At 41.2% G+C, this 12,442-nt stretch overlaps 3 protein-coding genes across 3 annotated transcripts; 2 read left to right on the top strand and 1 right to left on the bottom strand.

The window, feature by feature from the left end:
- Positions 1-43: 43 nt before the first annotated feature.
- On the bottom strand, positions 44-806 carry I206_105228 (uncharacterized protein; the record flags this gene model as incomplete). The annotated part of the gene is made up of 4 exons (XM_019155603.1): positions 44-148; positions 254-434; positions 509-566; positions 623-806. The coding sequence occupies 4 exons, from the start codon at positions 804-806 to the stop codon at positions 44-46; spliced, it is 528 nt and encodes a 175-aa protein (XP_019011757.1).
- A 484-nt stretch (positions 807-1,290) lies between these two features.
- On the top strand, positions 1,291-4,381 carry I206_105227 (uncharacterized protein; the record flags this gene model as incomplete). Its single annotated transcript, XM_070203087.1, has 7 exons — positions 1,291-1,377; positions 1,440-1,497; positions 1,566-1,909; positions 1,975-2,369; positions 2,439-3,685; positions 3,760-4,243; positions 4,315-4,381. The coding sequence occupies 7 exons, from the start codon at positions 1,291-1,293 to the stop codon at positions 4,379-4,381; spliced, it is 2,682 nt and encodes an 893-aa protein (XP_070059188.1).
- A 6,249-nt stretch (positions 4,382-10,630) lies between these two features.
- Positions 10,631-12,259, top strand: I206_105226 (uncharacterized protein; the record flags this gene model as incomplete). Its single annotated transcript, XM_019155605.1, has 3 exons — positions 10,631-11,065; positions 11,123-11,888; positions 11,973-12,259. The coding sequence occupies 3 exons, from the start codon at positions 10,631-10,633 to the stop codon at positions 12,257-12,259; spliced, it is 1,488 nt and encodes a 495-aa protein (XP_019011759.1).
- Positions 12,260-12,442: the final 183 nt, after the last annotated feature.

Genomic DNA, 12,442 nt, shown 5'->3' with positions numbered 1-12,442 from the left:
TATTACTACCGAGCTGTCAATTCATGTTTGTAAACACCTTTCATCATAATTTCGCTTTCGTATCTTTTTCGCTACCATTTTGAGGTCCTTTCCACATTTTTAAATGTGTTCCTGTTGCGTAAGGCTTCCCAGTCTCTAGGTTTTTAATCTGCGAAACCAAAAGCAGATTTGTTAACCGAAGAAGTTCGCATATTATTTGTAAAAAAATGAAATCAAGATTGTCAATGCAAGGAGATAAATGCTTGTAACTCACATCGCACCGCAGGTTTGCCAATCTTACAGAACACTTGATAATTTCAACTTCTATCAATAGCTTTGTATTTATTGGAGCAGGATTCAAACATTGTAATTCCATAGTAAGTGTAACTCCTGCGAAATCCGGTAAACCCCAAAAAGTAGGTGTATGTATAGCTATCAACGTTGCAGAGGAACATCTATACATAAGATGCAATTAATCGATTAATAAGTTTGAATTGATGATAAAGACATTGTGGTAAAGTGAACTTACGTATCTAATATCCAAGAATATGCAGCTCCATGCATATTCCCACTAAAATTTGACATATCTACATCGTATCAATTAATATTTTTCTTCGTTTATTGGGGAGATATTGGAACTTACCCTCAGTAACTATACTTTCGAATTTCATTTTAAATCCATTCACTTTTCTCCATCCTTTTTCATCTGTTGGAGGTAATTCATCAATTTCCGATATCTTAAAATGTTTTGATAAATGTGATCCATATCCTGCTGAGCCTATTATACGTTGAAATGATTCTTGTTCTTCTTCTGTTGGGTTTGGCATTATTACTGATCTCCTTCCCTATAGATAAACGTTAAAGATCTCTCTCTGCTCTTTCTCGTTGGTCCAATTTCAGAATATGCGCACCCGATAACAAGATGCTCATCATTCATCGTTCGAGAATGTGTCTTTATAAGAAGACTGGTCGATGAAGAATCGGTAAATAATCCTTGCCGAGTTAACCGGAAGCAAGTGCTTCTTCTAACTTACGTAAATCATTCTGCTCTTCGACGCGTGTTTTTATTTCGATACGTGCCTGACAAAGTACGATCATCTCGAGAATAGGTTGAAATGTTAATCTTTACTTGACCTTTTTCATCATTTCGCATTATTCGGTCCTAATCAAATGGTCAATCCCTCCCGTAGTGACTGTCTGTACTGCTGGTCATCATCTGCCGGCGCAATCTCCAGAAACATCACTCAAGCCCGAACAGATCCCTCGCTTATCTAATCAGAGAAAGCTTCATCTCTACATCAGTTGGCTACGATGGCCCCTGCCGGTTTGGTGATCACCAAGCTTGGCATACAAGCTACGGCTACTGATGATGTAGTAAGAGGTCTGATGTGCCTCAAGGTTAGTCAATTTCCTCGCTTTTCGGTATGAATCTCCCAATAATTGACGACACTATCACTTAGATTTCTCTACCGAAAGATTCGGAAGCCAGACCCGGCGCTAGATGGGCTTTGTTCAACTGTGAGTTCACTCGGGCTGATCTCGGTCGACACAAACATATTGCTTACGTAGATATCCTTCGCTCTCAGCTACTCCACCTAGGCTCCTTTCCACCCCAATCATCCATCCTCTGCCATTACCGGTACCATCATCGCGCGATCCTCAATTACGAACTGCTTCCAAGATTCTCGCTTTGCCGCTACCATCTATCTACCCGCCTTCATCACCTTCTGGACTCGGAGGAAAACCATACATAGATATATCAAGCACAACTGGTAAAGTATACCTTGTGATTGATCCAATATCCTCCAGGCGGAATAGTCAAACTAGAGCCAGCGGATCAACCTCGCAGTCGACGTCAAGGAAAGAATGGTTGATTTGTATGGAATTTGAAGTTCCTCTTGAGAATGGAGTCGAAGAGGGAATTTCAAAGGTGTGTCATTCTTAGAAACCCCGCGGGATATCACGGACATGAACTAGGCTAAATTGTGTCAATAGGTTCTTCTGCCGATACCGAAATGTTTGGATAATACCATCCGCTTCCAAATCCTATCGCCCAATATACCTACCTCATCATCATCGTCATCATCCCTGTCGTCGCTGAATCAAGAAGTCAATATATTGACCGATCCAAAGATGCTACCTCTCCCTGCAAACGCTTTCAAATCTAGCACGTCTTCGCATAGAGCAAACCGACATACCGTCAGATCTAGTAAAGAAGATAAAGGAAAAGGCAAGATCAAAAGTACGGTCGGAGAAGATGGATGGGAAGATGGAGAAGTCCTTGGACCAGACGATGTCCCATCTGAAAGCAGTCAGGAGGATACCGACATCAGCGATGATGAAGGAGATGATAGCGGTGGAGGAAGCTGGCTCGAAGGCCGATTTCCCAGGTGAGCTAGACTCTTATGGTTTCTCTGCTGTAATGAAGTGTGTAGCTCACATGTAAACAATTTGCGCAGTACCGAAGTCCTACGATTGGAATGGTCATTCAACTCGGCTTCATCTTCCGATATACCATCCTTACAGATATCGCCGCGTTACGATAAACAGAGTTCCACCATCTCGATAGCATATGTTACTCAAATTCCGATGACCGAGAATCCAATATCATTCGAGATAGATGTGCCTGACGGATGGGGATGGTCAGACTTCACAGTGCAGGGCGAAAATCTTATGAATTGGCGATGTGTAGATGGGGGTTGGGGAGTATCAGAAACAAATCTGGATGACTCCATGCAGGAAGCCGAATATGAAGATTCTTTCGCTACGGTTCGAGCTAAATCGGCTTTTTCGCGCAAGCTTACGCCCGCATCCTCAACCGAATCTGGCCATAGCGACATTCTGCCCACAATAAGAAGTACGAACAATGCGACATCCTCCTCGGCAAGCTTGATGCGTCAGACATTCCCTTCGCTGCACGAAAAGATGGAAGATTTCTCGTTCGAAATGGCATCTGTCGAACATAAACCCGCTACACCCACCTCGTTACGGAAATCGCCTTTACAGATGCTGCTCTCTTCGACTTCGTCAAAGGGGCACACATCACGGGAACGACCCAGAGCTGGGAAGTCGTTTAATCTATACCTGGGTGCAGAAGGGGATAGAACGATTGCGATTCAAGGTACTCTGTCATTGATCGACAGCATGACATTAGTATCGCCAAGCATACCTATGAAGATACCATTCATACGTTTCGAGAATCAAACATCGCAATGTCAAGTAGAATGTCCTTGGGCCACCTATGGAAGCTCGAAGACCGAATCCTCTCAAGTTGAATTGGTCGATATCGCTCTCGGAGGTAGATTGGCTTGGACAGGCCAGGATGGCTCGAAATTCAGTACAAGCGCAAGTCCTTTGAAGGGAGACGTCAAGGTCAGATTACGCCGATCACCATGGGGCATCATAAATGCCTTTGCGGTATTCCCATTTCCGTCAAGTCGCGAAGAAGTGGGGTTTTCGATCGACTGTTATGAGGATATAAGGCTATTGAGAAGTACTATAGATGGCAAGGATGTTGCCCGAACAATGTATTCCGAGAACCACAATCAGCAGATTCGTCTAGGAAAGCACGACCAAAAGCCTGGCGGGGTAGTTGAGGTGGAATGGGAAATGACACTTGGTACCTCTGGAGTGATAGGATTACCCGTCTTCGAATCAACTGGAGATGGCAGTCTGAAAGTTGAACTATCAGGCGATGAATGGTCATGTAAGTAAGGATTGTATTGACTTGCCATGTCGTTCGAATCCGAGCTGATCTTGCCGTTCTTACGAATCACACAGCAAGCTTACCACTCATCAAGACGAATATGAAACGCGATTCCCCGAATTCTTTGACCTACCCGCTTGCATCGTCGATCGAAGCTAAATTATCTCTACCTGTTCCTGGAATCGTCAAATCACGAAGGAAGACATTGTTATCCCTCTCAAATCTGATCAACCTCATCTTGCTTTGGCTTTTGCTTTCCATGGGCCAACAATTGCAGCGATTGAAAAGCGAAATTGATTTTGTCCGAGACGAATATAAGGATTTAAGAGATTATGGTATTCAACTCCCGAACCAAGTGTCAGAAATTCCCATCACTACAGCGACAGTGACTGAGGTGGTTATCACAACTTCAACACAAACCGCTGATCAGCAGACCAGCACATCACATAATAGCGACAAGGAAAAGGGAAATTTAATCGTGGTAGAGAGGAATAAATATGATTTAGGAAGGGTAGTAAGAGGTAATATTCATTGGGGTGATTGGTTAACACATCCAACGTGAGTTTCTGGATTAGCAAGTGAAAGTCATAAGTTAAGGATGAGCAAAATGCTAAATCCCTATTATTCAGCGTGAGAACTATAACAAGAGGTGTTGGATGGTTTTGGAATACTCTTTGGGATTTGGTTTTGCCTTGATTTGTATTGGACGACGTTAGGTAATTCCACCTCAAAGCAGGAGCACTCATCTGAATCCAACCAAACATGAGTGTACAGCTATCATTCATCTTCATGTATTGTTGGACAACTGCCGATCAACGTGCTCAGTAGTCAATTGAGTCCAAGATGGCATGAGGCTGAGGGAAAATACTCTGATATCAGTGTGATGATCATTAACGATATATCGATTTCATTGGAGCACAATGCCGAAAATCTACAAATCAAAATATGAAACAAGGAAAGTATTATGTGATTTGGTAAAAAAGAAGATCTTCAAGGAACGAAGTTTACCTACGTCATTCGTTTAGATTCTATATGTTAGACCAATCTGATATACAACTGATCGACGAGCTTGAGGATATAACGATCATGTTTGTATTGAGTGGAGCAAAAAATAGGCATTTTCAATCGCCATATTTCTTCTATTTTATGTAAAATTAATACAAATTCTAGAATATGGCTAATTTTCCTTCTATTAGAAAATAACTTATAACTTAAGAGGTATGAAAGAAAAGACGAAACATGATATTTTTACTAAAATTAGAAATTGTTATTCCTCAGGAACTTTTTGATCAAGTTTAACGTTAAGTACGGTTATCAGCGGTTAGTAATTATCTTATACCAATCAAATTGCCAAGTGTATTGGATAAATTATACGTTATGAGAACGATTATTATTTATTACCTGGAGTTTGAAGGTTGACTGAGATATATATGCAGATCAAATTCAGTTTCCATTCTGTATTGAGTTTGTAACTGAGTATTGACGGGGACCGGATTACCGAAAACCACATGATATGTTTATCTCGTAAGAACGTGTCTGTCGGTGGTACCTTGAAAATTCAGCCTAATCATGACGACAATTTAACGGTATTTGATTTTTCTGCATTTTTCCCACTGGTTTTTTCTATATAACCCACTTGAGATCTGTGTTTTAGACTGTCGGCAGTGTCAGTAGTGTGGAGAGGAATCTTTACCAAAGAGTAACATGCCGGAGTTATTAATTATTGGGATCTGGCTTTGATATGCCTTGACTTGCTTGTTATCTTTGCAATCATTCTTCAAGCCATATTGGAAGAATGCCATATCCTGGTCTAGGACGGTCCAAACAAGTTTATGTGAGAGGCCGCAGTTTTTCAACGTTAAATCTTAGCGTTTCTTCTCACGCGGTATCATGCCGATGAGATTATCATCTATGCCTATCTTGCGCAGCAATTTAGACCAATCATAAACGTGGATCTCGACGGCAGTAAGAGCACCATAAGCAAATACAGTCCCAAATCCCATCTGAAAGACATGTGTTTTGGTCCCCTGAGAGAAGTCTGTCATGGCAAATTACATCAAAATTCCCATGTAGCAAAACTGCGCTAAATCATTGCGGTACCGCAGTGAGAGATAGGTCTAGAATCTGCCTTTTTGAGGTAAAAAGAGATCTGTACTAAATCTACTGGGGCAGCTTTCCCGATCAACTGAATTGAGATCTCACGTCATTTTTCCCTGACTTATACCGATAACCTCCACCAACCATTTACTTGGCTTTTATCGGGACACATTTTACGCCTTTTGAGAGACTTGACAAAGCTATGAAATAGGTGTGAAGACGGCATCGGCTTGGAGGGGGGCTTTCGCCTCTCGGTCCCTTGGACTTGTTTAACCAAAGGTACCAAGATCAGCAGTCTGTTTGAGGTCATAATAGTCGAGATGATAAGCTCGCGACCCAACTAACTTGTCATTATTGTGCTTTTTACGTTACTTCCGATGGTGGGCTCGTTTCGGCTAAATTACGTTATAGGAGCAAAATACAAACACCTTTTTTTACTACTATCTTTAGGAACTTTTTATTCATTTGTGGAAGAATGTTTCATTATGTAATTGGTTATCAGCTGTTTTCAACGGTAAACCGAATAACATGAAAATCATGAGGCCCCCTAAAAGAGGCTTTTTTTTGCTTTCCAAAAGGCACAATAGGAATTTTGGGAGGGACAAAGATGCCGTGCTGTTGGTTAATTCACAACAGCTGTGAGTGGGCATCATTCCTTCTTTTCTTGTACCTTAATCGAGATTAGCCTCAAACCACAATTATTATGACATACCAACTAAACATGAATGATTTCATTAACCGTAAATACATATATACTACTCTTAATTTGGTTAAGCAGAAGATCGCCCATTTTTCTATTAAAATCAACGTCGCATCTCTTTTTTTTTGGGATTCATCATCCACTGATTAATCAATTAATTAACCATCTTTAAAACATACATACCTCTTTAACTATAATCCTTAGGACGATCACATAAACATCAAATATCAGTCTTAAAGTTTGGAAAGCATCAATTCGAATACAAACAAATCATTGTCACTGTGGTACACGACGTTCCAGTCGCCTTGCCACGACACGACAGACAGCTACCTCAATTTTGAAGCGCGTATATCACCTACACTTTCGATACCGGGCAATCCAATTGTAACAAGCCTACAAGTCATACGCAATCGCTTGCAAGCAAACGAGCAATCGTTGCCTAATTGAGTGAGTTTATCATATTTGTCCCGTGCGCAGATCATCTCATGGCGTTATTTTGTTCTTCTGCACCTAATAAGCTTCTGTTAAAGTTGTTCTTATCCATTCCACGTACTTGTTACCGTTACATTGTTCTTTCAACTAAAACGGTAAGTTTGGTTGGCTGCTTTTATCACACTTTGGGTCATTGTGGCAGTCAATTCGGCTATCAACGGGAATAGTGATCCTTTTAATTCGTCTCCGGTCATTTCGGCATGTTTTTTACCTCAAATCTATTACATCATCCGTGATTGGCCATCCATCACGAATTCGTGAGAACGTCCGAACTACTTAGTTGGATGTAGCTTCCTAATAGTTATTCCGCTTTCATTAAGATTTTAGTTGTTCGGCAATCTAGCCGAAGGGCAATAACTATATTGTTTTCGACCGAAACATTCCTTCTTTAACTTTGTTTCCTTCTCCGTTTCCACCCTTCTCCTCAAACCGCCTTGTGATCATGACATCCACTTTACTGTTCCTTGTACCTTCTTCCTTCGTCATGGTCTTCGTATCTTCTTCCGTATTCTGGGTCTTCAGGCGGATATCTGATCGGACAAGATTGGGTTTCCTCCGCTCGGAGCCAAACAAAGGATAGACAACCCTTTAATCTAGGGCTTAGATATGAAACCTGAACACATTCCTCAATACAGCTGATTAATTAGTGCGAGAAGCTTATTATTTCCCATAATTAACAAACTTCTCTCTCTTTAAGTATGTGTCGTCTTCGCTTTCTTTGGTTGTTAGGCTAAATTGGGCTATATCGATTGATTCTTTAATCGAATCTGACAAACAGTGTCAAATTAGATTAAGATAATCCTGTCTTCTTTCCCCTTTGCCCACTTTTCTTACTTCCTATCTTAGCGAGAAATCTCAAAATGATTCATACACAGCTTTTCATATGACTTTGCTCAGAATCCCCAAATGAGTTTGTTCGGGACGAAACGGGGTACCTCCCTGAATCGTTATTTCTAAATTATTATCGTAATGATTTCGATAATTTTCCTATCATATTTTCACTCGATTCGGTTTAAGAGTTTGGAATATTCCATCTGGTCATAAATCTGCCGTTAATTTACGCTTCTTTGGCTGTACCTGATCTCTTACTCGCACGATGCTTCTCCGTTATTATGTGTCGTGTCATTTCACCTTTCTTAACCATAATTATATCCCTTTTAACACCATGATATTTTTCCTGTCCTTCTTACCCACATTCGTTCAATTATAACTCACTCAATTGTTACTTTTAATTGAGCCACAAACCACGACGACTATCAAAAGTCTATTCCAAAAATCTCAATTGGCTGACCATGCGTTCTTGAAATCGCTCAGCTTCTCGACACACCCTACTTTCTGACACGAAAATTGGCGGTTACGAACACGAACAAGCCTGACCAATAGGAAGCCTTAAAATAGTAAGTGTCACCGCTTCACTTCGCTTCATAGATTCCCGCATGATCAGATAGGTTAGAAGTTCGAGTTGAATAAGGGCGAAAGGAGGTGCCTAAATGATCACATCATCAGCCCATCCGCTATTTCTATAGAGCTCTCATTTAGCTGGTTGCCTATCGGCTTTCATCTTCATATACTGTTCTCATAAGTGAGGATGACTTAGCTGATCAGTATCTGTTTGATTAGTACGTTCTATCTTGGTATTGCAACTGAAATTGTCATCGCTGCGCCCGGTTATCTTAGTAAATCAGGCAAACTCAAAATCCGTGATTTTGGGTTCTACAGGTTTCATCAATCGTGTGAAAGAAAGGTTATATTGTAAGTCTTTTGGGGACACGTTCATGACGTTATAACATTCCAGAATTTCTGACAGATCATTCATCTCATCTGAAATCAGATATTGAAAGTCAAGCTTACGAAAAATCCAGAAAACCTCTAATCTGATTTTGGTGGCGTGCACTGGACTTTTAGTCTACTGCCTGATACAATTGTCTCAATCTTTCGGAAGCTGATCAAATTGAATCTCCAAATCACGTAAGTTACAAGATCCTGTCCGAAATAGTGTCTCAAGGTTTTGTCCGAAATCAATTGTTTGAATCACAAGATGCCCTTTTTTTTTTACGTGAATATGGGCTGATAAGATTGTTTCATCCTTCTCTTAGGGTAATCACATCAGTCGATCACTGGAATTACTTCCATTCCTTTGTATCGGTTGCTCGAGGAAAGCCTACTACACAAGTCATCTAGCATTAGCTACTAGTTACTTGTCGATCAATCGAGACTGTAAGTGGAACTGTACAACTATCAATCATTACCCTTGTCTTGCATTCCTATCTTATTTCGGCTCGTTTTGCATTTCATTTGTTTTGCCTTGTTTGTTTGATGGTACCTTTTGTCGGAAGACCCTACGTGTATTACGATTGTTAGTGCGATTTAAACAATTCACGTGTAATCAGGAAATAGAAGGGATCTAACAAAGCGCCGACCACGAATCTTTTACTATCTACTTCTGTTCCCTTCCTCTCCTGTTATCATGTAATATGCGATGGTGTCATTTGGACTTTTCTCTATCTGAATATTTTTTTTACCTTTATCTATCCTTGCAATTGTCCTCTGATTCCAGATTTCAAATTTGACATGTCGTCCCAAATCATCAGACTCGATCGGATAAGAATTGCTTCCTCTGTACACCGCATTCTCATTCCAATCCTCTCGAACTGTTCCTAAATAACCTTATCTGAAACATCTCTTTTCCCTTTCGCTTTCGATGTCTCTATCGGTCTGGATTGCTTGAATCTCTTGATTACAAGTAAGTAGTAATCGTACCCTCTTTCTGGTTCTCGGACTCGTCGTCATGATGATTCTCGGACACTCTTTGTCTATCTCTATGACGTGAAATGACCTTCTAACTCGCTCTTTCCCTAAAGAGAGGAGCAAGATTCGTACTTCCCGGGTGTCTAAACCCCGCATCCGGTCTCTGATATCTTCCTTATGATCTTCTTTTCCTTCATCTATGCTATGTTAAAGGTTTTACAGTTGGTATGATGGAAGGTTGAACGCACGGACCTAGTTTTCCCTGGTAGTAGATGACTGTGGTGACAATGTAATCTCCGCGGCGATACACTCAACCTTGTTTGATACAACATAGTTCATTCTTCTTTTCTATCTCTTTTACATCTTTCTTATCTATATTTTGTTATAACCTTTTTACTTGTCATCTACCCTTACTAATTTGTGACCTGATTCACTCATCCTGACTTCTCTACGTCTCCTTCCTTGCCAAGTGTATATTTTTAGACTTTAGATTTCTCCCTTAGCTTTGATAACATCGTGGACTTCGTCATTTCTTTTTCTGTGTCCTGGATTTCAACCTTGAAGTCGTACCTACCCTTGTTATCAAAACGACCTCAGTCTTGGTCACTTCGCTTGGCTAAAGTTCATATATAAGAAACAAGGATTACTATCAACCTAATTTTTCATGACCTCGAAATTTCTTGATTTCCCCAATAATTTCTGCTCGAAAATCGACATATAAATTCGTCTCCCAATTTCATACTTCTTTCTAAAATTTCTTTCCCCCCTCTTCATCATCTTTCTTTTGTTTGCTAAAATCTACACCATACGCATATCTTTCATCCCATTCCCCTTACTTGACTACACCTACGCCCCTATATTATATTGTTACTTGATAATCAAAGCTCATAATTCAAACAATTTTCACTATGGAACAGGACAACGACAACAGCTACCACGACCCTGTGTTGTACCAGGCCATCATCTACGATCTGGATCTGCTTACGCACCAAAATCAGCAAGTCCCGCAAGATCACCAAGACCAGCAAGTCCAGCTAGACCAGCAATTCCAGCTAGACCAGCAAGACCAGCAAGACCAGCAAGACCAGCAATTCCAGCTAGACCAGCAAGATCACCAGGACCAGCAAGTCCAGCTAGACCAGCAAGTCCAGCAAGATCAGCAAGACCAGCACGAGCTGCTGAGGACGCTCTCAGACGAAAGCTCAGCTGACTCCCAACAAGCCCCTGAGCAAGAACTCAACAAAGCTTTCGCCAAGCTACTTGCGGATTGGGCAGCGTCGGGAAACCTTCCGCCCGAACCGGTAGACGTAGTCAGACAAATCGAAGAAATGATGTCCACATTCGTAAGTCTTTTCGTATTCAACTGCGGATGGATAATCACTGAAAAAACTTGCACGTAGGGACTCAGACCTTACCAATCGAGTACCCAAACTCAGTACCCTTATAACGACAATTTTTCAGCTCAACGAAGGCCTAACGCTGCGTCCCAAGACTCAATTAGTAACTACACGCCCGGGATGGTCTCAGCGGCAATTCATCCATCGCCTAATGGAGTCGCCTATCAGCTTCCCCATCCTGGTGCGCATTCGCATTCGCAATCTTATTACCAGGGTTCTCAAGCGAGCCATTCCTCACAGAACACGGTGCATCAAACGAATAACAATACCAATTATCCCTCGGATATGTTCGCTCAAATGAATTCATCTATCCCAATGTCTGATACAACCCTATACAATGGAAGATTTCGAGAAACACATAATTATGGAGCAACACGACTCCCAGCATACTCTTCATCGCCAGGCGGACAGTTACTGTCGCCGACTTCGCCCTCCACTCATTTCCCAGTTGGTATGAACCAGTCATCGGCATCAGCTTCGTCCTCTTCCTTCCCTTCTGTCCAGACAACTCCTGCAAATTTGCCCAAAGGGACCAAGGGAGCCAAAGGCTTCAAGGGAGGCAAAGGAGCTAAGAATGGGAAAAGAAAATCCAGCTGTTCTCCGAAAAGCTGGAATAGTGGCATGCCATCAAGTACCGAACTCGACAATATGGCGCTTCCCGATCAAAAATGGGATATGCCTCAAGAAGAATACAAAAAGTTGAGTCCTGCAGACAAAAAGAAGATCAGAAATAAAGTAGGCGCAAAACAATTCAGACTAAAGAGAAAGAGTGAGTGCAACAATTATTCCGAGGTACCTAAAAACTATTTCAGCTTCACGCTGACTTTACGCCTGGATCTTGTTTGTCATGCAGTGCATTTGGAAGAATTGGAGCGTGCAGTTAAAGAAAAGGATGAAGAGATCTTTACTCTACGATTACAATTTCAAAATCAACAAAATCAACTTAACCAACTCAGAGAGAAATTCGGACTTACACAGATGGAGTCGATTGAGATTCAACCCAACGCATCTAGTTTGGGTTTAAAATTCGATCAAAATCAGATTGACGTGGATGATGCCACTACTATCAATGGCAAGGCGTACAATACGACGGTACCTGGGGTCGAATGGGTTAGAAACGGGATCGAGGCTCGAACTTAAGGGCATCAATGATTCAAGTCGAGTCAGGAAGAATAAGCTCCTTATCTCGATTACATCCCTATCCGGAAATGAGACGAAAAAACACCGCAAAAGCAGAAATACTAGAAACTCATATATTATTCATACAGGTACTTTCAATATAGAACAACATAGCTCAATGCCCTACATATCACCAAGTACCAT

The sequence above is a fragment of the Kwoniella pini genome, chromosome 7 (assembly GCF_000512605.2).
Source record: "Kwoniella pini CBS 10737 chromosome 7, complete sequence".
NCBI classification, from domain to species: Eukaryota; Fungi; Basidiomycota; class Tremellomycetes; order Tremellales; family Cryptococcaceae; genus Kwoniella; species Kwoniella pini.
Note: the sequence above shows the minus strand (reverse complement) of the source record. Positions and strands in the feature narration are given on the sequence as shown.